At 33.1% G+C, this 21,374-nt stretch overlaps 1 protein-coding gene across 13 annotated transcripts in view; it reads left to right on the top strand.

Annotated features, from left to right (window-relative positions):
• Positions 1-21,374, top strand: part of FIP1L1 (factor interacting with PAPOLA and CPSF1) — a 79,969-nt gene that overhangs the window by 9,461 nt on the left and 49,134 nt on the right. For 5 of the 13 annotated variants that reach the window (XM_074276405.1, XM_074276417.1, XM_074276406.1 and 2 more), the window contains exons 3-10: positions 1,213-1,270; positions 3,331-3,434; positions 4,714-4,778; positions 8,020-8,127; positions 8,708-8,823; positions 9,097-9,165; positions 16,365-16,474; positions 19,168-19,275. In XM_074276405.1, coding sequence (XP_074132506.1) covers positions 1,213-1,270; positions 3,331-3,434; positions 4,714-4,778; positions 8,020-8,127; positions 8,708-8,823; positions 9,097-9,165; positions 16,365-16,474; positions 19,168-19,275 — 738 coding nt within the window. The remainder of the gene's footprint in view (positions 1-1,212; positions 1,271-3,330; positions 3,435-4,713; positions 4,779-8,019; positions 8,128-8,707; positions 8,824-9,096; positions 9,166-16,364; positions 16,475-19,167; positions 19,276-21,374) is intronic. The other 8 variants (XM_074276407.1, XM_074276408.1, XM_074276416.1 and 5 more) reach the window with 3 other exon arrangements.

A 21,374-nucleotide genomic window follows, 5' to 3' on the forward strand; every position in this document is an offset into this window, starting at 1 on the left:
AATCTTGTGAAACACCCACCTCTTCTAAGGAATAGTGTGTGGTGGGGTATCTTCTCATATCTCTCATGCTAGTTCTTTATAGTTTTCAAAGATTGACTTTTTTTAATGAGTCTTTTCATTTACACGAATGTATAGACATTATTATATATGTTGTTTTCTAGCTCGACTTTTCACTCTATTTCAGATCATGTAGGTCTTTCCATTCTTCTTATATTCATCGCATTCATCATGAAGTTATTAATGCTTTCCCACTCTACAACTAATAATTATTGGAAACTTTTTTTTTTTTTTTTTTTTTTTTTTTTAGTAAAGGCTTAAGTGTAGTATCTGGCATATAAAGTAGTATAATACCTGCTCATAATTTAGACATGAGTACTTTTTTGTTTGTTTTTGGTATTTGATTATAGGAATTTTGAGGTCAAAATTGGGTGTAGTGATCTTTAGCAAATGAGAGGACACTTTTCCACTTAAGTTTAAAAATTTCACTTAATCATTGAAATTTTAAATTGCTTCTTAACTATTAAACTGTCATTGATTTAGAGAAAAGAGTTAAGCAGCTTGAGTACTTCTCATCAACAAAAATAATATGTAGTGAAAAGAGCACTTAGGGGGACAGCTAGGTGCATAGTGGATAGAGCACCATCCCTGAAGTCAGGAAGACCTGAGTTCAAATGTGGTTCCTGACACTTAATACTTCCTAGCTGTGTGAGCCTGGGCAAGTCACTTACCCCCAATTGCCTCCATTAATAAAAAAGAAAAAGAAAAAAAAAAAGAAAAGAGCGCTTAGATTGGGATCAAGAAACCAGTTTGAATTTTATCATTAAGTTGTGTAATGATTAGTGATTCATTTTACTTGCCCAAAGTGGTATCCTCATCTATATGAAAAAGGCTTTTAACTTTAAAGTATCAATCAATACAGCTGTCATTTTTTCTTCCTTTTACTGCATTATCATATTTCTGTTCTTTTTATTTGCATATGTCCTCCTTTTTACCACTACTACCCAATCCTTTCTCACTTTCAATAAGACTATAAGCAGTTTGAAGTCAAGTGCCTTTGGTTCCTACTGTTTCATTATACTGTATTTGTGATAGTCAATTATATTTATTTTTTGAATGAATGACCTTAAAAATACTAAGGTGGCATGATAAAGTTTATATACTGGTTATATAATAACTGAGTTGATTGCTTTTTTTTTTTTTTTCTTTTTTTAGTGCTAATCCTCCATCTGGAGTTGAAGATGAAACTGCAGAAAATGGGATAGCAAAACCAGTAAGTTTAATTGTGTCTTATCAGACTAATATAATTCTTATATGAGTTTGGGGTATTTTGTAGAGAAAAGTTTGCTTTAAAGTAAGCATCTGAGTATAGAACTTGATATCAAAAAAGCATAGGATTTATAATCTAAAGATCTGGGAACCAATTAATAATGATGATTGAACAAATAATTTAGTTTCTATTAATCTTACTTCCTTTATCCATAAAATGGGGTAATTAAATTCCTGATTATCTGCACAGGATAGCTTTAAGGAAAATACTTTCTGAACTTCAAAACTATGTAAATTCAAAATTTTTATTAATGCTATTATGTTCTGCTTTCTTAGAATATTATGTCTATGAGAATCATGGCCAGAGTAATTAGCTCGTAATGGATAGTCATAAGTAATTATTCTCTCAATTTGATTAAGTTTTCTAGTGCTACTAAGTCAAAAAAATTTAAGACGCTGAGATGCAGAATCCTTGTATTACATCCAAACTATGAAATTGCCCTCTATTTGTCAAAATGTTCCCTGACTTTGAGCCTACTTTTTAGTTCTTGCATTATATTTAGTAATATTTTTATATTTTATGTTATGGAAGGATGGATGTTCTGTTGGAATGATTGTATCTCCATTAGGTATTCAACTTTCATGCTTGCTCCTACCTGGAATCTCTTCCCTTCACCCTGCTCCTATGCAGTTTGCCCCTTCTGTCACTCTTTTTACCTCAAGCCAGTCCAGTATCTTATGGTAATGGCAAGGAAACAGGAAAATATGTAATGTTTGCCATTTCCCTACCCCATTCCCCTTCTATTTCCTTAATTTCTCTTGTGTTGAGCAACTAATCTCAGTCTTTTAAGGTTAGGATAGTTTGAATCTTATTTTCCTCTGAAATACTATTAAAAAAAAAATCTTAATTTTTCATTCAGAACCTCAACATTTATTACTTAAATGTGAATATTTTTTTAATGGTGTCTAATTGAATAAAGAGAATGCGGAAAGCAGACATATAAAGGAGTGTTTTCGTTCCCTACATATTTCTTCCATTTTAGCCTATGAACCTTAAAAGGTCTATACATTTTAGGGATGGGAATATACATTCAAAAGTATGAAACTTGGTTCCTTTGTATTTGGTTTTCCAAAACCTAGCATAGTATGTCATTTAGTAGGCATGTAATAAATGCTCATTAATCAATTGCTTGATTCTGTATTAAAAAACTATTAGGAGGCAATAGTAGGTACAGTAGAAAAGGAAGTACTCATTTGTGTGTGTTCACATGCGCGTGTGCATGCGTATAAATAAGGTTTTAAGGGAAAAGAGTTATTAAGCTAAAGGCAGGGGTAGAGGTGGAGATGTAGTTGAGCAGAAGAAAAGAATGTCTAGAAACAGCCTAAGTAGTAATTCTCACATTTAGCCCTGGCCCTTACAACTCCATATCTGAATCCTTCTAGCTTCTGGTGAAAGTAGATTACCATTTCTTCAGAGTGGCATGGGTCTAGCTGAGGGAGTTTCTAGTCTTGCTACATTTAGTCAGGGGTATTATGTGACCTTGGCAAACCAAGAACTCTAAGGGTGTTTCCCCATAGGAACATTGTGGCACATAATGTTTAGATTTCGTAATACTTATAAGTTAATTTAACTTATGGGGATTGAACTAGGGATGTTACTGTTAGTATTATTGTTTCTTTGAGAAGATGTATTTAAGTAAAGCAACTTAAGAAAAGACCCCCTGGGATATAGTATCCTAAGTTTGGTACTTGTGCTTAAGAACCATAGATTTAGAGCTAGAACAAATTTCATTTACATAAAGTCATTAAAGTCAAACCTCCATCACCTCCTCTTTTATGGATGAGGAGATTGAGGTCCAATAAAGCTGTCATATTCCCAAGGTTACACAGATAATATGTATCAGAGCCAGTTTGCAAACTCAGATCCAGTGGAATTTTGATTTTGGCAAAAATCATGGCCATTTTTCAGATGCTCTATTTGTTGTATGGGGCAGTGCTTCTACCCAGGGTTCTGTATCAAAAATTCTAAATTAACTGAAGAATCTTTTAAATTATTCTGTGTAGAAGGTGACTGAAACTGAAGATGATAGTGAGAGTGACAGTGACGATGATGAAGATGATGTTCATGTCACCATTGGTGATATTAAAACTGGAGCACCACAGTATGGGTGAGTTAACTTATTTTTTTGCTGAGGCATTTGGGGTTAAGTGACTTGTCCAAGGTCACATGTGTGTTAAATATCTGAGGCCAGATTTGAATTCTGGTTCTCCTGCCTTTAGGGCTGATCCTCTATCCACTGTGCCACCTAGTTGCCCCTGAGTTAACTTTCAAGAGTAAAATTTAAAATCTTCATGAGTCATCAACTAAAATAGTTGTTGACTTCTGTTCTTTTTTCATTTTTCTACCATTATAAAAAGCCTTATAAAGGCTATTAAGACATAGTTGCATTGACCTCTGATGGACTAATATGAGACATAGTGGAGTGGAAATTTAAAATAGGGCAGTAGTGTCACTTGGATAGAAACAGAAACCTATTGTCTATGTCAAGGGTTCTCAAACTACGGCCCACAAGCCAGATGCAGCCTGCTGAGGACAGTTATGTGGCATGCCAGGTTATGGCAAATGGGCTGAGGGAGGAGACAGTGTGAGCTTTTGTTTTTACTATAGTCTGGCCCTCCAACAGTCTGAGGGACAGTGAACTGGCCCCCTATTTAAAAAGTTTGAGAACCACTGGTCTATGTATTGATCTAGAAAGCAATGTATCGGTATTTTGTTGCATTATTTATTTATTAACTATTTCCCACTTTTGTTTTTAATTGAGTTAGTCTGCACTGGAGGAAAAGAGCAGCTTGAGTGAGGATTAAGGAACTACTTTGTTTTAATGACTTTAATTTTTGTTACTTTGGAATTGTGGTTGGTCATTTTGTTGAGTCCTTAATTCTTTCAGATGTCTTTTTCTTTATAACTGTTGTAATTATGTAAAATATTTTCCTGGTTCAACTTGTTTCACTCTGCCTCAGTTCATATTAATCTTTCTAGGTTTTTGTGAAATTGCCATTTCATCTTTTTTTTTCCCCCTTTCATCATTTATTTGATACAATAATATTACATTGCAATTGTATTACATGACTTGTGCAATCATTCCTTAATTGATGAACTAGAATTGATTCTACTTCTTTGCCATTACAAAAAAAAAAAAGGCTATTATAAATAATAATATTCAATAAGGCAAGCTCATTATATTAGGATTTCATCTAGTATAGTGTTGACTGTTTTTTATCTTTACTTCATTTTAGGGTTTTGAGTCATTTTAAATGAAAGTATCTTTTTAATATAAATTTATCTTGAGTACACAATACAAGTCAGATTTTTTTTGTGTAGGTACATGAGGATTTGTGCTGACTTAATGCTGTGATTAATCATCTTGATATAATTTTTACTTTTAGGAGCTATGGTACAGCACCTGTAAATCTTAACATCAAGACAGGAGGGAGAGTTTATGGAGCTGCAGGTAAATTTGCATATTGGCATGAGTAGAAATTAAAATGAAATAATATTGGCAAAAGTTAGATTACAATTCAAGGAGAAGGTAAAAATCAAGAATTTAAGTGTTACTAATATATGAATAAGTTGGGAGCTTTATTTTATAAAAATTGCAATTCAGCTTTTGTGTGATGTTTCCAATAAATTGTGTTTGTTCTGAATTATGCAATAAATTGGCAAAACCTCTCTGTGTGTGTGTGTGTGTGTGTGTGTGTGTGTGTGTAAAGTACAGATATCTTGATACTCAGATATTTCAGTCTGTCACACTATCCATGTATATCTGTAGAGGACATTCACCATGATGGTGGCAAATACATTTTGCCATTATATGTCTCCTTATTTTATGTCTCACTTGGTAATTATATCGGTTCTAACAAAGTTATCTTCATTTCTATCAAGAAATCTTATGATTTCGATGTATTAGAAACAACCCTTGGAGTTGTACTTTTGAAGAAGCATTTTGCCATATAGTAGGGGTTGCTAAAATCTGGCCTTCACCACGTGTTTTTGTATGATTACCAAGCTAACATTAAGAATGGTTTTTTTACATTTAAAAAAAATTTTTTTAACGTACTTAAAAATCTAACAACCATTTTTACTTACATAAGAACAGGCCTTAACCCTCAGATCAGTCTGTAGTTTGCCAAATTATGCTCTATAAGAATCAGATTTTTTAGTCATCACCAGATAGATAAGTACAGGGTAGTATGTTACATTCTCTACAGTTTTTGTTCAATTAAGTAATGATTTACTATTGGGAAAATCTTAGCCACTTCAGTAAGTGCTTAGAGTTCTTTTATATTTTATAGAAATGGGGAAGTATTTGTTCATGTTCACTAGTGATTGTTGAAATTCTGTCTTGCTGTATTTGCATATTTATGTTTATATAAAGTTCAGAATTTTTTCCAAATCTTTGCTATCTTTCCTGTTTTCAGATGCCTTGATGCTTAACCCTTCAAGGCCTTCCTAGTTTCTTTTCCATTTTTTTATGAACCTTGATATATTTATTTATGGATCGTGACCAGGCATTCTTGTGTGGGTTTCAACTCTTAGCACTAGATCAGGGGAAGTAATATCAGAGTCCAAATATTATACTTCACTGTCTTTGACATGAAGTAGTTTTTTAGAGTGATTTCGATTCCTCTTGATTTTTTTGTCTCCTTTGTGAATCTTCCAATTTCATCATTGAAAACCTTTGGAATGATTACTTAGGTCTGTTGCCAAACTTTCTACTAGTTTTACTTTCTTCTGCTTCTCACTTATATTTAAAATCCAAAATGGTCTTAGTTGTTGCATCTCTACTTGAAGAGATCAAGTGTATGTTGAGGTGGTTTCATCATTCATTTGGTTTCCTCGGGACAGCTGATTTACCTGAGTAAATAGTCTTCAGAAATTGTTAAAATTTGTGTGGCTACCCCCCATTCCATCTAATCCAGCTTTTTTTTTTTTTTTTTTTTTTTTAAATTCTATTTTTTTGACATTGAGAAGCTTCTTTAAGTCAAGTTGAAGTTGTTTAATTTGCTTGACAGGACATCTTTTTGCCACTTTTGGTCTTCTAACTTTGGAATTAAGTTGTTCTTTTTTTTTTTTTTTTTTTTTTAATCTTTGTGCTAAGGTAGCAGTCTGACTTTAAACATAGACAGCTGTTATTTGGTGCTTATGCTTTTCTTTCTTTTTTTTTTCCTGAGGCAATCAGGGTTAAATAACTTGGCCAGGGTCACACAGCCAGGAAATGTTAAGTGTCAGGTCAGATTTGAACTCAGGCTCTCCTGACTTAAGGGCTGATGCGCTATCCACTGCACCACCTAACTGCCCCTATGTTTATAAGGGCTTTTCTTGAAAAAAAGTTTTCATGTTTGACAAACATGAGGTTGTCTTGTAATCTTTTGTCCTTTCTTACTTTACTTGTGAATTCTATTTTCCAACTCTTTTCATCCATCTTTTCATTGAAGACATTTAATATCATATTTAATCAATTATATTTTAATCAAATTATTGAATTCTTCATAGTGTTTCTGTAACCTTTTTCCTCAGCAACAAAATTTGGCACATAATGTACAGTCATATTTATGATGATATTTCTACAAATGGGTATTTTAAACACTTCATTTCAAGATGAACTAATACCCCATGAAACAAAAATTCATTCTTTTATTTGCATGTTTAGCTGTGATTTTAACTTGCTTTTGTTTTCAAGTTAAGTTTTATTGAGAATATCCAATTTGATCTAATTCAGTTCTCTCAGCAGAGTGTATATTTGCTGATCATTGAGGATCTCCCATTTGGAATACCGATAGCTTTTAAGTAGTCTAAAGGCTGATCTTTCACTGTTCTCAGTGCCCCTTTCCTGTTCTGTTACTGTTGCCACAGGACAGACACTTTAAGTGTCTTCACGAAGGATTTGCATAGTTTCATGGTTTTGTTTGTTTCATAACCAAAGAAGTTATTAGCCTTCTGAAAAGTGAGACTCCTTATATTTAACTCAAGATAGTACTTGGAGAATAGACACCAGTTATTGCTGAAATTGAACTCATAGTTTTTCTAGCATGGAAACTTGATTTTTATTGCTTTGTCATTTGACAGCCTAGGATCTTCTTGGTATGCTAAGACATGGGCTTAGGACTCTCCCAGTACTGTCTAAGAGGATATAATACTTTCTGAATTCAAATTCTTCATCCAGTTTTATTTCATGACATTACCTTTATAAATGTTTTATTGACCAAATTAAATTCAGGGACCAAAGTAAAGCATTAATAAATTAGTATTTGTAATCTGGAAGTGAGATATATTGTAGTCGATAGTGGGCTACTTTGAACATATGCTGGTTGCTCAAGTCACAAGCTCTTATTGCCCCAGGTAACATTCTTAAAATGATAGGTTATTGGCTCATTGTCATTTAGGATCAGCAAGAGGAAATCCTAATATAGATTGACGAAAGCACAGAGCTATATAAGAATAAAAATTCTTTTTATAATAAATACCTTTTTAATTCAGTTTTGTCCTATGTTTCTAGATTTCTTCTTGGCGAATGAATGAACAAGCCAAACAAATAAATGGAGCTATGCTCATTTTTTCTTTCTTTATATATAGATCTGACTTTTTAAAGGCTCATTTGTTTGTTCATTAATAAAATGTAATATATATGGCATATGGATTGATAACTTTTTGTTTATATAGCTAAATAGCTGTTACATAATTTTTCTTAATAGGGACAAAAGTCAAAGGTGTAGACCTTGATGCGCCTGGAAGCATTAATGGAGTTCCACTATTAGAAGTAGATTTAGATTCTTTTGAAGATAAACCATGGCGGAAACCAGGTAATATTACTCATTTATATCATTGTACACAATGCTTGGGGAGGTAGAACAGGCATTTGTTTATTAATGCTTATTGAATTAATCACATGTTTGTGATTAATGAATGTCACATGTTTTAGATTTTTCTTTTCCTAATCAAATATGTTAATTCAAATAATTTTGTGTTAGATGGTTATTTTTATTTTTTTCTTAAGATCTAGGTACTGTATTTAAATATTAGTTCTAATTATGTACTGATAACATTTCTCAAATACATGTAACTAAATGCTATCTGAGATAGTTATCTTGAACAAAAAAGCAACATGAACTTAATAAATTAGAAGTGTTAGTAATTGCTATAGAAAGAGAATATATATATGTGTGTATTTAATTTTCATGTATATATGCATACATAGAGGTAAACACACGTTTGTTTTCCACTAATATGCTTACACTGAAAAACATATATAACATAGAATTAGTGTAGTTTCACCACAGTTAATTTATCTTTTTTTTTGGTATTACTTTGCTGTATAAAAGTGATTAAAACTGGAGAAAACCAGAACATATTTGTGCATTAAAAAGAATGTTTAATTTATAGGTGCTGATCTTTCTGATTACTTTAATTATGGTTTTAATGAAGATACATGGAAAGCTTACTGTGAAAAACAAAAGAGGATACGAATGGGACTTGAATTAATACCAAATAAAATTACGGTAATTAGTAAATATTGTATCATTCCTCTTTTCTCCCTCCCCATATCCCAGTCACTTTTTCCGCCCCATAAAGGTGGTTAACTGCAATATTATTGCAGTTTAGAATGCCATTCTTTTTCTTTTGTTAATGAATTTGTTCTTTTTCCCTTCCCTTTCAGAGTTTCAGTAATGTTTCTTAATATTGTTCTTACTTTCATGTGACAGACTAGCTACAACAAGTAGCTAATTCAAAATTGTGTGGTATCTTAATGGGGAATATGTTATTTAACTTAGGCCGAAGACTATACTATGGAAGTTACACCAGGTGCAGAGATCCAAGATGGCAGATACAATCTTTTTAAGGTGAATTTTAGTAAATTATCCTTGGTTGCTCTCATTTTTGTTCTTGAGTATGCTTCCCATACCACTACTTATAGTGACAAGGTTGAAGTGGAAGTAGCTACTTTTTTTCAAACTCTCAGCTTCCTGGTGACTTACAAATTTGCTGAATTGTTTTGTCTCCACTGCTGCAAGCATGTGAGTTATTAGTAGCCTACTGTACTAACAAATGCCAGATAAAACTGTATGTACTTTGTTTTCTTATTTTAAATTATGATACATTTTAGGTTATTAAAATTACATGCCAACATATTAGGCAGATGCTATATAATGTGTATGTATGTATATATATATATATATATATGTCATGGCATTATCTTTTAATAGTAAAGTTGGACTATTTCAATTTTTCACTTCTTACATGTAGTCTAAAGGAACATAGCAACTTATCTTTTTTTTTTGAATTGACACATTCTTTTATTTTTTAAAAATTTCTTAGTGGTATTTAATTCCTTTCCCAGTTACATGTAAAGACAGTTTTCAATATTAATTTTGTAAGATTTTTTTGAGTTCCAAATTTTTTTCCCTCCTTCCCTTACCTCCCGCTTCTCAAGATAGCAAGCAATCTGACATAGATATTATACATGTAACAACATTTTAAAAATATTTCCATATTATGCTGTGAAAGAAAAATCACAATAAAAGGAAAAGACCACAAAAAAAAAGAAAAAAGTGAAAATAGTATGCTTCAATTTGCATTCAGTTTCCCTAAGTCCTTTGTTTGGGTGTGAATGGCATTTTCCATCCCAACTCTATTGGAATTGTCTTGGATCACTGTATTGCTGAGAAGAGCTATGTCTATCAGAGCTGATCATCACACAGTCTTGCTGTTACTGTGTACAGTATTTTTCTGATTCTGCTCATTTTATTCATCATCAGTTCATGAGATTATCTATTTTCATTTAATACTTATTTTATTGATGAAAAGTCCTTTCGTAATTCATTCTGGTGAAAATATATTAACTCTCCAGTCAATGTCCACTGTTTAATGGAATGGTTTAAAAAAAATTAGTTCTTTGTCTTTTATGAACTACTAAAAAGTAGGTTTGTATAAAGAACACCAAGACTGGCTCAGTCCTTCCCCTCAATATAATTAGAAAGAATAATAGTACAATTATATCTCTTCTCACTCAAAGTTCACACCCACTCCTATCTACATTTGCATATATGTAGATATATACTTAATACTTGATTCATGAAATAGTTTTGATTTTAGTATACATACTTTTTTTTTATTTTTAAATGAGACCTGGCTTTCATGGTGGCTGAAATCTGGGGAAAGGTTAAAAGTAGTTGTTATACTGCTTTCTAATTGTACTCTGCTGCCTTCTATGGATTGGATATGAAGTTTTATACCCACTTCTGGATCATAATCCTCTTCTAAAATTGCTGTTTTAAACAAATGCATGGTTAATATCTCTAGAAATGCCAGCTCTGCTGGAACTCAATACTCTTAATATTGAATTTAGTTTCAGTTAACTTTTTGCATGCGGTAAGTATCTTGTCTTTGCTGCGAATATTTTTATTTTAGATTATTTTTCTCATATTCTGAATTTAACAGGGTTTTTTGGGTGCTTTCTTAATTGGATCCACCTCTTCAAGTAGCCGAGTAATTTTTTTAAATCTGATCAATTGTCATTTAAAATAGGATTGTTTTAATGATGAAAAACAATTCTTCTAATTTCTCCCCCATTCTTTTCTGTGCTCCAAATAAAAGCTCTTTTTCTAAACAACTGCTTCTATATGCTTTACTTCCTTTCTCCCACAGTGGACTCTTCTAAGCCAGGAGAGACAGAAAATGAAAGGGGCTTGGTTTCCCATTGTAGGCAGCCATAAGAGTGAGTTATATCTATATGGGAGGTACCATTCTAGAAATTAGTCTAAAGTTGCTTTCAAATGCAAAAAGATCTCTGAGTGCTTCATTCTGTGTCTGGTATCTTGAATGAATTAAAATTTAAAAATTCACAGTGTTATATGGTGGTTTAACATCTTTAATCTTTTTTATTGATTTATATCTGTGTATCCAAAGTCATACAATAGTTATCTCATGTAACCTAAAAGATCACTTAATTTTCATATCACTGCCTCCAGGTGTGACGACTTGCTTTTTATCTAGCGATATATAAAAGTTGCCCATTGTTATCCATTGTGCTAGTTTTTATGTCAAGAACATAATAGAATAGACTTGTGGTTTCTGCTCTCAGAGAATTTATCTAATTTAACTTAACAAACATTTGTCTACAACAGATATGCAAAAGCACTGTTAGAGTCTAAGGAAAATCAAAAGTTTAATAATATAAACTGGAACTCAGTTTCTAGAAGAAAATCAAGTAAAAAGAGGAACTATAATATATATTAGCATATATGTAGAAGACATATATCATGCTGTGAGTGTTTGGGAGGAAAGACATGACTTATATCTTTGATCAGAATACTTCTTCCTCCTCCGTTCAGGGGATAGTTAAACAGAAATCAAGGATCTAGGACAGTACAGGGAGAATTCAAGGAGGAGTAGTCTGATTTGGTCAAAATGGGTGTTTCATGAAAAACAGTATTTGAGATGGAGAAAAGAAGCAAAGTTCATAAGAATTATAGTAAGAAAAAACCCTAGAGATGATCTTGGCTTCATTTTATAGATAAGGAATTGAAGCCAGAAGTCACTTAAGGGAGTGAGACACAGAGCCAGGAATTAAAAGTGCATCCTTTATATGCAGATTCCAAAGAGAGGCATATTTATGTTGAAGTGCACAGAATTTAAAATTAAAGCTCCCATGTTCATTTCTCAGTTCTCTTGTTTGTGTCCTTAGACAAGTTATGAACTCTCTGGGTCTGAGGTTTCTTATATGAATAATGAAATGTTTGGGCTGTGTGTTCACAACTGAATGTTTGATGTTATCTGGAAACACAAGAAATGTTCACAAGTGGCCATATCTAACCCCATATTTTCTAAAGCTTTTAGAATACTCTTCCTGATCTTGCCCTTCTTCACTCTTCCTCACCTTTTCTTTCTTTATTTCCCCACAATTTCAATCTCCCTTAGTGCTCTCTGGATAGAGGTAAAGTTCTAACTCTTCAAATTACAAAGCCTATAAAGAATTGATAGCAAATGGTAGTTTTAGGAGTAGAGAAGAATGTAAAAGTCTTGAGATATGGGGAAAAAAATGCCTCAAAAAGCTGAGCTAAAGACTTCTGAGGTTCCTGCCAGCTTGAAATCAGTTTGATTTTATAAATTTAGCTTTCTTTCTGCAATGTCACACTGGAATGCCGCTAAGAATTTTGACCTTTATTTGGTAGGCAGAGGAGGAGCTTTTGCATTTCTTTGAGCACAAAATGTAAAGTGATACATAAGATGTATTGGGAAGGAAGAGAATGGAAGCAAGGAGACTAATTGAGATTTCCTTGCTGTAATTATGGAAGTAATAAGAACCTGAATTAGGGTGGTAGTGTTGACATGAAAGCATGGGGTAATATTGCAAAGAAAGCTTTGGTGGGCTGATATATGGTCTTTCCATTAGCAACAAGGGAGCACCTTTTGAGGAGGGAGGACTGAATGATCTCAGTTCAAGTAAAAATTAAGTTTGAAGTGAAACAGTTGTAGGAAGTTGGAAATATGTGTCTGGAATTTGAAAGAAAGCTTGAGTGCAGAAGGATAGAAATTAAACTCTGGGCATTGTTTTAAGTTTAAGGGAGGGGAGAGAGAGAGTAGCAAGAGGAAACCAAGAAGAAGTAGCAAAGAGCTAGAAAGCGCAGGTGTTGTCACAAAAATTTAAGGATTAGCAGACAGCAAAAATGGGCAAATCTCGTAAGCAGCAGAAAGTTAGGAGCAGATGTGAGGGAAAGGAATTGAACAGCAATTAGGAATTCCTTAATAATCCTTGAAAAAGTGTTGATAGTGGACAAGTGTAGGACAGTAATCTCCAAAGGCACTGGCCCCTCAAGACAAACTTTCACTGCAACAGTTGTGACTAGTGTTCTTGGGAAAATCACCCTCAAAGCTCCAGCACATCCACCAGAAAAAAAATGTTGTCATGAATCCTCAGGTAAAAAAGTTTAGAGGCCATCCTGCATGACAGTAAGTCCACTAAAAATACATAATATTTAGGACTGTTGTCATCAGTTGTGCTAAGTTTGGAGAGCATAAATTTGTAGAAGTGCAAATGTTTTACTTGAGCTTTCCTTAGTTGTATTCAGGAAGCTTCAAGCAGGAAAGGAACAAAAAGTGAGAATGTAGGCTGTCAAGTTCTCTATAGCTCTCTTGATGTAGTGGGACTAAAACTAGGAAAAATATTCTCTGTGCTGGATGTAATAGAGAGACTGACTTCGTGGCTCTTGCATGGCATACATACCCTTAACTGTTTCCAAATTGCACTGACTGTTGAATAATGGCACGTGTGACTCTTACTCCTCACCACCTCAGGTGTTTGGTTTTGTTTTTTTGTTTTGTTTTGTTTTTTTTCATTTTTTTTTTAATCTTATGTAGTGTGCATTAGATTCATCAGTGTACTACTTATATGATTATAACTTCATCTTGATGTAAAATAGGTTTCCTTATCACATGGATTAAATATTCCACCTTTTTCACAATCTAATTCCATCCAATTTGATAAAATTTATTTTTATGAGCCAGAGTTGTCATTTAAACAACTGTGGATGTCCCGATTAAATAATAAGAAAATTAGCTCTGCGCTTGGGACTTTTGAAATGCATCTCTCCCTCCTTTCAGCCTGACTTTGTCATTTAGAACTACTTTTAGGGTAAAATGTTAAATTCTTTTGTGAGTGTGCCTTACAATAACATATTTCAGACAGTTACCTTCTTTGCTTGTTAATTAGAAATTTGTCTGGGGGGGGTAATCAATAAGAGGCCATGCTTGCCTATATTGCTTATGTTTATGTAGTTAAAGTGACATCCCCCTGAAGAAGGTACAGTTTCCTTTTCCTGCCTTCCTCTTCACCCCCAAATTTTGTAGAGGAACAAACAGGTGAAGGAGGATGAGATGATTTCTCCCCACCCCTCCCCCCCGGGGTCATACGGCTGGTAAGTGTCAGAAACAGGTTTGAACCCATGTCTCCTGACTTCTAGTCCTCTTTCTGCAATATTACTTTACCTAAGCTGTCTTGGGAAGCTTCAGCATCGCCGTCATACACTTAGTTTATACTAAATATTGATTGAAAATGTCACTGAAGAAGTTTTGGATCTTGAAAGAAACAGCACAGCAAGCTAACTAAATGGCAGGTATTAAAAGCCATTCATCTTTATTAAGAGTGTTCATTAGATTATGTTGAGTAAAATCGACAGTGACTTCAGTAAATTTACTGAATACAAAATACTGTAGATGCATACACCTAACATAGGTATGTGGGATACATAGGTGAAGCAAGATATAATAGATTGTGAAAACTCATCTTTCAACTTAAATAAAATTTAAAATGTTAATAGTGGAGACAGTCCTAGGATTTGGAAATCATAACATTAGCGAACATTTAGACTTAATTCCTTCATCCTAGAGGTGAGAAAATAAAGGCCCAGAGACATTGTTACTTGCCCAGGTCAGAAAGCTAATTAGTGGCAGAATCAAGAATAACATCCTAAAAGTCCTAAGATATGATAAAAACTTTCATCTCTTTTCCAACAATCATTAAAAATATTGAATTTCAGGAAAATTGGGTCACTGGTCTTAAAGGATGTTTCCATATTACATGTACAGACTTCATAGAATAGTAACTCTTTCTGACAACTGTAGGCTGTCAGATATGTTTACCCATAAATCTTGTACCATATAAAATGGTGTAAAAATGTAGAAAGAAGCCTACAAAGGGCTATATGGAATTTACTTCCAGCTGATAAGTAAGATCTGTGAAAGCTTCATAGGTTGATGGTATTTGAGCTGGCCCTTGAAGAAATTCTGGGAATTGAATAAGGCAGAATTGAGGAAGAAGCGTTTACTAGGGTGGAATAGTATAAACAGTCAAAGTGATGGAAGTTGGAATATGCAGTGGTGAACAGTCATGCTCATCTGAAACTGCCTTGCAAACTGAAGTTTAGATTAATCGCTTTATAATTAAACCCTTGAATCCAGAATTCTAAGGACTTTCTATCTCAAAAAGCTATTATAATGGTTCAGGCAATTAGTAATGAGGATGAGTGAAATAGGATATAGACAGCTAGAATGGAAAGGAAAGGTAGGAATAAACTTAAGATCCTGAGGGGAGGGAACATTTAAAAACAAGAAATCAAAGATTCTCTAAACTCTGAAGCTGAGTCAATCACAATAGACACAATAGTGGTGTTATTAATTGAAAAATAGACTAGATGGGGTGGGGGTTTGAAATTATGCTTTTTGTTTTGAGTCATTTTGAGTTTTAAGTGTTGATATCCACAAGTCACATGGAGATCTTTTATGCACTCTGAATTATTCAGGTTACCTAGATTTATTATAATATACTCCAAAAGTCCTAGCAAAATGAGAAAAACACCAGTTCATTCTGCAATTCTATACTATGTCAAGTAGAGAGAGAGTCTAGAAGTCATCCTATGTGTTTCCCTATTGAGGAGAAGTTATATTTACTCAGTTGTACTCAATCCCAGTTTTTAAAAATACTCAAAAGATCCTAATAAGACTTGTTTAGCTTTTAAGTTGATATGGACAGAACATTAATATTCACATTCAGTTGCACCTACTCTTTATAATAGTTATTTTATACTAGTATAATAGTGACTATGCTAGTAAAACCCTCACAATTTTGATATATTAAAGTGAAAATTTGCTTTTAGTGATGTTTAAATTCTGATTTGCCACTTTTGGTGGTTGGACACTTTGTTTTTTAAATCTTGGGGTTTTCTGCAAAATTCAAAGAGCTAATTATTTTTTAATTGAGTAAGTAAACATTTCTGAAAGAAACAGAAAAAAATTTGGGGTTTTGTGTGGTTTTTTTTTTTTTTTTTTTTTTTTTTTTTTTGGTATGCTTTGATATATCCTTTAACACAAAAAACAATGAATTCCTAATGCCTGTGGAACACTTGATATTCCACAAGCAATTCATTATGTCTTTCATCCTGTTTTGAAATATTTTGTTTTATTAGATATCCATTAACATTTCCGATATAATAAATGTTAACTGAAATTAAATTTGAAGAGCTAATAAGAAAACGTTATTTTGAAGGTACAGCAGGGCAGAACTGGAAATGCAGAGAAGGAGACAGTGCTACAGTCTGCCAAAGCTGAGTTTACATCTCCTCCTTCTCTATTCAAAACAGGACTTCCTCCAAGCAGGTTAGTGAATATTTGTAATCAGCAAATCATCATAAACTGTTATGTTGTGATTATATTATGTGAAATGTAGGGAAAGTCAGACATTCTATAAACAAATAATATCTGATTTGGCCTAACTATCAAGCTTAGTGCAACATAAAAGAGTCTTCCAATGTATTGTCCTTAATAATTGGAGTAAAACTGAACCAGAAGTAAAGTTTGTTGCTGGTCTTGCCATTTCCATTTTTATTGATCATTTTTCCAGAAAGATGCAGATTATAAAGTCTGTGGACTGATTTCTTAATATCCATAATGCAATTTGTGGAGAGTACATATTAAGAAGTCTTCCAAAATAAAAGTTTTTCATATTTCTGTTTTAAGTTGGATGTAATATGTTTCCCACCAAGTACCACTTATAGTGGGACACATATTTATGCTTCATAATAGTAAATGACCAATCCCATATTTGGAGGCCAGTCTGATTATAATGCAAGATCTAAAATCGCATTCTCAGACTGAAAGTAATTTAAGGAATTCTTTTTATTATGTATTAATTACATCCAGGAAAGCTAGGGGGAGAATGTCATCCTTATGGGTATTTATCTGTTCTTGGATTGGTCCAGAATGATTCAGGTCAAAAATATATTCTAGCATAGTTTTGAAACTTTTAAGTGCTTTAAGGTCTTGTTTATATTTGATTCTGTAATACAATACTTATCCATTGTATTGCAGGTTAAGAATTTTGTTAAAGTAGAATTGTAAAATACCTCAGGGTCATCTTATTTAGCATCCTGTATCCAGGTAAATAACTAAGCCATACAGAACAGATGACTGTTGTTAAACATATAGGAATGGAGTTTACCATGGTCATCAAATTGGGCATATTGTTCCTTTTAAAAGTTGAATGAATACAGTAGTTAGCAAAAGAATTATTTCCTGGTATTTTGATATTTTATATTCCAAATACAAACATTGGCTTAATCCCCTCCCATCTTTCTCCCCCCCCCAAAATTCTAATTTTAATGATTCTCTTAGTTTACAATATTCAAATAAGTTTATATAGTGAAAATACCATAATATATTTTTCAATTTAGTTTTCCTAAGGTTAATTTAAAATTTAACTTATTATTTTTAATAGTTGGCAACCAAAGTAAGATACTCTTTTGAGAATCCATGTATTTGTTAAAATAAGATAACTTTTAATTTGTATGATTATTCATACATATATAATCCTAACAGTGATCATCATGTCATAGCTACAAGTGCTTAGAATATAAAATGTATATGTATGGTATCATAAAATATAATTTTGCCTTGTTTGATAAACCTGGATTTAATTTTTATAGCTTTTAAGTTAGCTAACTTGATCATGCCCTCAGTACTATCATGCTCTAGTCAAAAGTTTAATTTCTTTCTGGGTCAGCTTGTTTTACTGAATTCTCTAGACTAAATCCCTACTCTCTTAATCTTTGAGACTTGGGTCACGATAGTGCTAAGGCAAGCAAGGATGGATAGGTCAAATACAACTCAAGTCACCATTTCTAGAAAACATATACTCTGTTGTCAGTATGTCACTAGTGTCATCTTTGTGTAGAAAGAATAAGGCCCATTTGGCATTAGGACTTTTTTAGAGAGTTCATTTTCACTAGGGGTAGGGAGAGGAAGACCTTTTGATTCGATATAAGCAAATTACCTCTCTTAGTACCAAACTATTTATGTGGGATTGAAATGCTAAAAGAAAAGAAATTAAATAAGACTAGATTATGAAAATCTAGAAATTAGATTTAGCATGTTTCATATAGTCATTTAGGACACTGTTCCAAGTATCACTAAGCTGTCACTGAAAATTGTTATTGTATTCTCAGTTTATATATTACCTGGGTTATGCACATTGAATATGGCTGTATAGTTTATACAGCAGTATTTCATTAAAACAATGCTAAGATTTTATTACTGAAAATGCTGGTTTCTTGACTTTAGGTTTGTGGGAGAAACAAGATTAAGCCAAAATGTTATGTTCAGCACTTGTGTAGATCTGTATATTTTGCCGCATTAATCTTCAAAAGTTTTGTAAATTATTAGATGGAACCTTTTTATTCTTTAGTAATACTTGAAAAGAATAACAAAAAGAAAATAGCTAAACTTTTTACATATTATATGTAATTATAGATGCTATTAACTTTTTTATAACTATTTTGAAGGGATTAAATTGAAATTGTTTTATGTAACAACTATTAATTTATCATGAAATATTGCTGGCATAGTATCCTGATTGATTCATTAAAATCTCTTAATACCTTTGAATGAAAAGGGGGAAAGAATATAAAATCATATAATTTTTGAACCCACAAAAATTAAAGTAATGTTATTTATGCACAAAAGCAGGAAATTTGTTCCTATCATCCTTTTTGTTCATATGTTGTAATAAGACATAATGTTTAGGTCATACTCTAACTTTTTTAACATTTGGCAGAATGCGGCACTACTCTAGAAAATATTTCTGAAAGTACTCCTATTAAACTAAGTTGTTGATAGCCCTTATCTATTCAAATACTAGCAGAAATTTTAAGTGTTGATGTATTCTTTATGGGGTAGAAAGAAGAGTATATAGAGACATGAAAAGAAAATTGTCAAGGAATGAAAATAATGAGAAAGAAAACTAATATAATGGTAGTAAAGATACAGGAAAAGACGTAGAAAATTTATCTCACCAGAAACAGCGCCTCTTCTCAGTCTCAGACAAGTTCTGCCTCCAGAAAAGCCAATTCAGGCATCGGGAAGTGGCAGGATCGATATGGGAGGGCCGAATCACCTGACTTAAGGTAAGACTATCCTAAAGAATGTCGTACCAGCCCTTCCCCTTGAGATGATTACCACTGCTTTGTTTTATTTCTGGGGACAGTTGATTAAACTTGCCACATTTATGCCTTGATATTGCAACACATATCTTTTTATCTGATAAGGAACACTTTTTTAGTCCTTAATATGAAGGATTTTTTTCTGAGTCTAATGTTACCTTTGACAAAATATGCTGTGAGTCCTTTAAATGTGTTCCATGGTGTATAGTAACGTCTTGCCTGTTTTTATTTTTTCACACCAAGACTACTGTTATACTATTATAACTTGTATCCCCTTTCCATAGTATTTCCCCTTTCTAGTCAGTGTTTCATGCTGTTCATACATTTAAACCTTCATATATTTCTCAAAGAAACTTTCCAACTGCATCTAATTCCCAGACCTCTCAGCCTTATTTAATAAATTTTATACACAACTTTCATTGTTTCTCTAGATCTTAAAAACTAGGCTTAATAATGCTTTTCCAGTTTTATCTATTATACTTCAGCATGGAAATTGGTCACTGTAATCAAAAAGAAATATGATAATTAAGATTTGCAAAGCACTTTGTTTATATTACTTTGTTTGTTCCTCATAACAACCTTGTGAGGTAAGTGCTGTCATCCCCAGTTTGTAGATGACAAAACTGAGGCAAGGAGAGGTTAAATGATTTGTCCAGGATCACACACCTATGAAGGACCTGAAGTGGATGTGAATTCATGTCTTGCCTTCTGTTAAACATGCCTTTGTATTTCCTTTCTCTGGGCCTTTTTGTTGTTGTTGTTGTTCTGTTTTGTAGCTTATTCCTTATTATCTAGATCTCATTATGCCTTTAAAACCTGTCATATCCTGCCTCTTCCATGAATCATCTCCCCCCTACCCCAGCTCCTAGCGTAAGGCAGATCGTGGCCCTCAGCATCAGCATCAGTGTCAGTTTTTTTAGTGCTGATGGGATGTTGTCTCTCCTTTTATAATGTTCTTAATCTTCTTTCAGCAAAAATGGATTTGGCTGCTAGAAATTGGGGAGATAGTGTAATAGAGTAGGGAGTTTACAGGAAGTTTACTTCAGTTAAGTCGGAATATCTGAGTTCAACTGCAAACTCTAGTGGGACAGTGGAAAAGCACTGCCTCTGCATTCCCAGAACTTGGATTCAGATTCTGCCTCTACTAATTATAACTTGTTTGACTTTGAGTAAGTCATATAAGCTCCCTAGGGGTCAGTTTCTCCTTTTGTCAAAGGAGTTGAGTCTAAATGCCTTGTTAGATTCCTTCCTGCTCTAGATTTATGATCAAGTAATCATTAACTGTGTAACGTGGGACAAAGTAGGTAACCACACTGTGCCTCACTTATTTCATCTATAAAATGGGACTGATTTACCCATTGTCTATTTTTCAGGATTGTTTGGTAGAAAGCAGTAAATTTTAAAATGCTGTGTAAGCAGGAGGTATTTTGACACTTGAGCTATTATTACTAGGTGCTTTGTGCATTGAAGATAAAAAGATGACTAACATCAAGTTCCTTTTATTCTGCCGTTTAAGTTAAGTAATCTATATAAAATTGTGTATAAGATGTAGAATGTGAAAGTATATTAGAAATACAAAACAGTATGAGAGAAGTCTGTCATTATTATGAATTACTCAAAGCCCAGGGACATGTGTTACTTCCCTGTAATGCTTAGCATAGTGCTTGCTGTACAGCTAAATCATTCATTGTATCCTAATTAAACTGGGAGTTTGTAGTTTTCCCCATAAAGGCATCATAGCCTATACACGAAAAATATTTAGAGACTAAATTGCTAATTATATTTTATAGCTGATTTGATCCTTTTTAAATTTCCTGAATTTCTCTTAAAATTGAAGCTTATTTTCATTTTCCTCCCCCAATATTTTGATATCACATACTGGTTTCCCCTTAATCATCAGAAATAGTAATTTAGTGTGGCATGAAACTTTAAAAAATATCTTAGACCTGGGGATAGGTAGGTGGCTCAGTGAATAGAGCACCAGTCCTGAAGTCAGGAGCACCTGAGTTCAAATTTGGCCTCAGACACGTAATACTTCCTGACTGGGTGACCTTGGGCAAGTC

Source organism: Sminthopsis crassicaudata, chromosome 6 (genome assembly GCF_048593235.1).
Source record: "Sminthopsis crassicaudata isolate SCR6 chromosome 6, ASM4859323v1, whole genome shotgun sequence".
NCBI classification, from domain to species: Eukaryota; Metazoa; Chordata; class Mammalia; order Dasyuromorphia; family Dasyuridae; genus Sminthopsis; species Sminthopsis crassicaudata.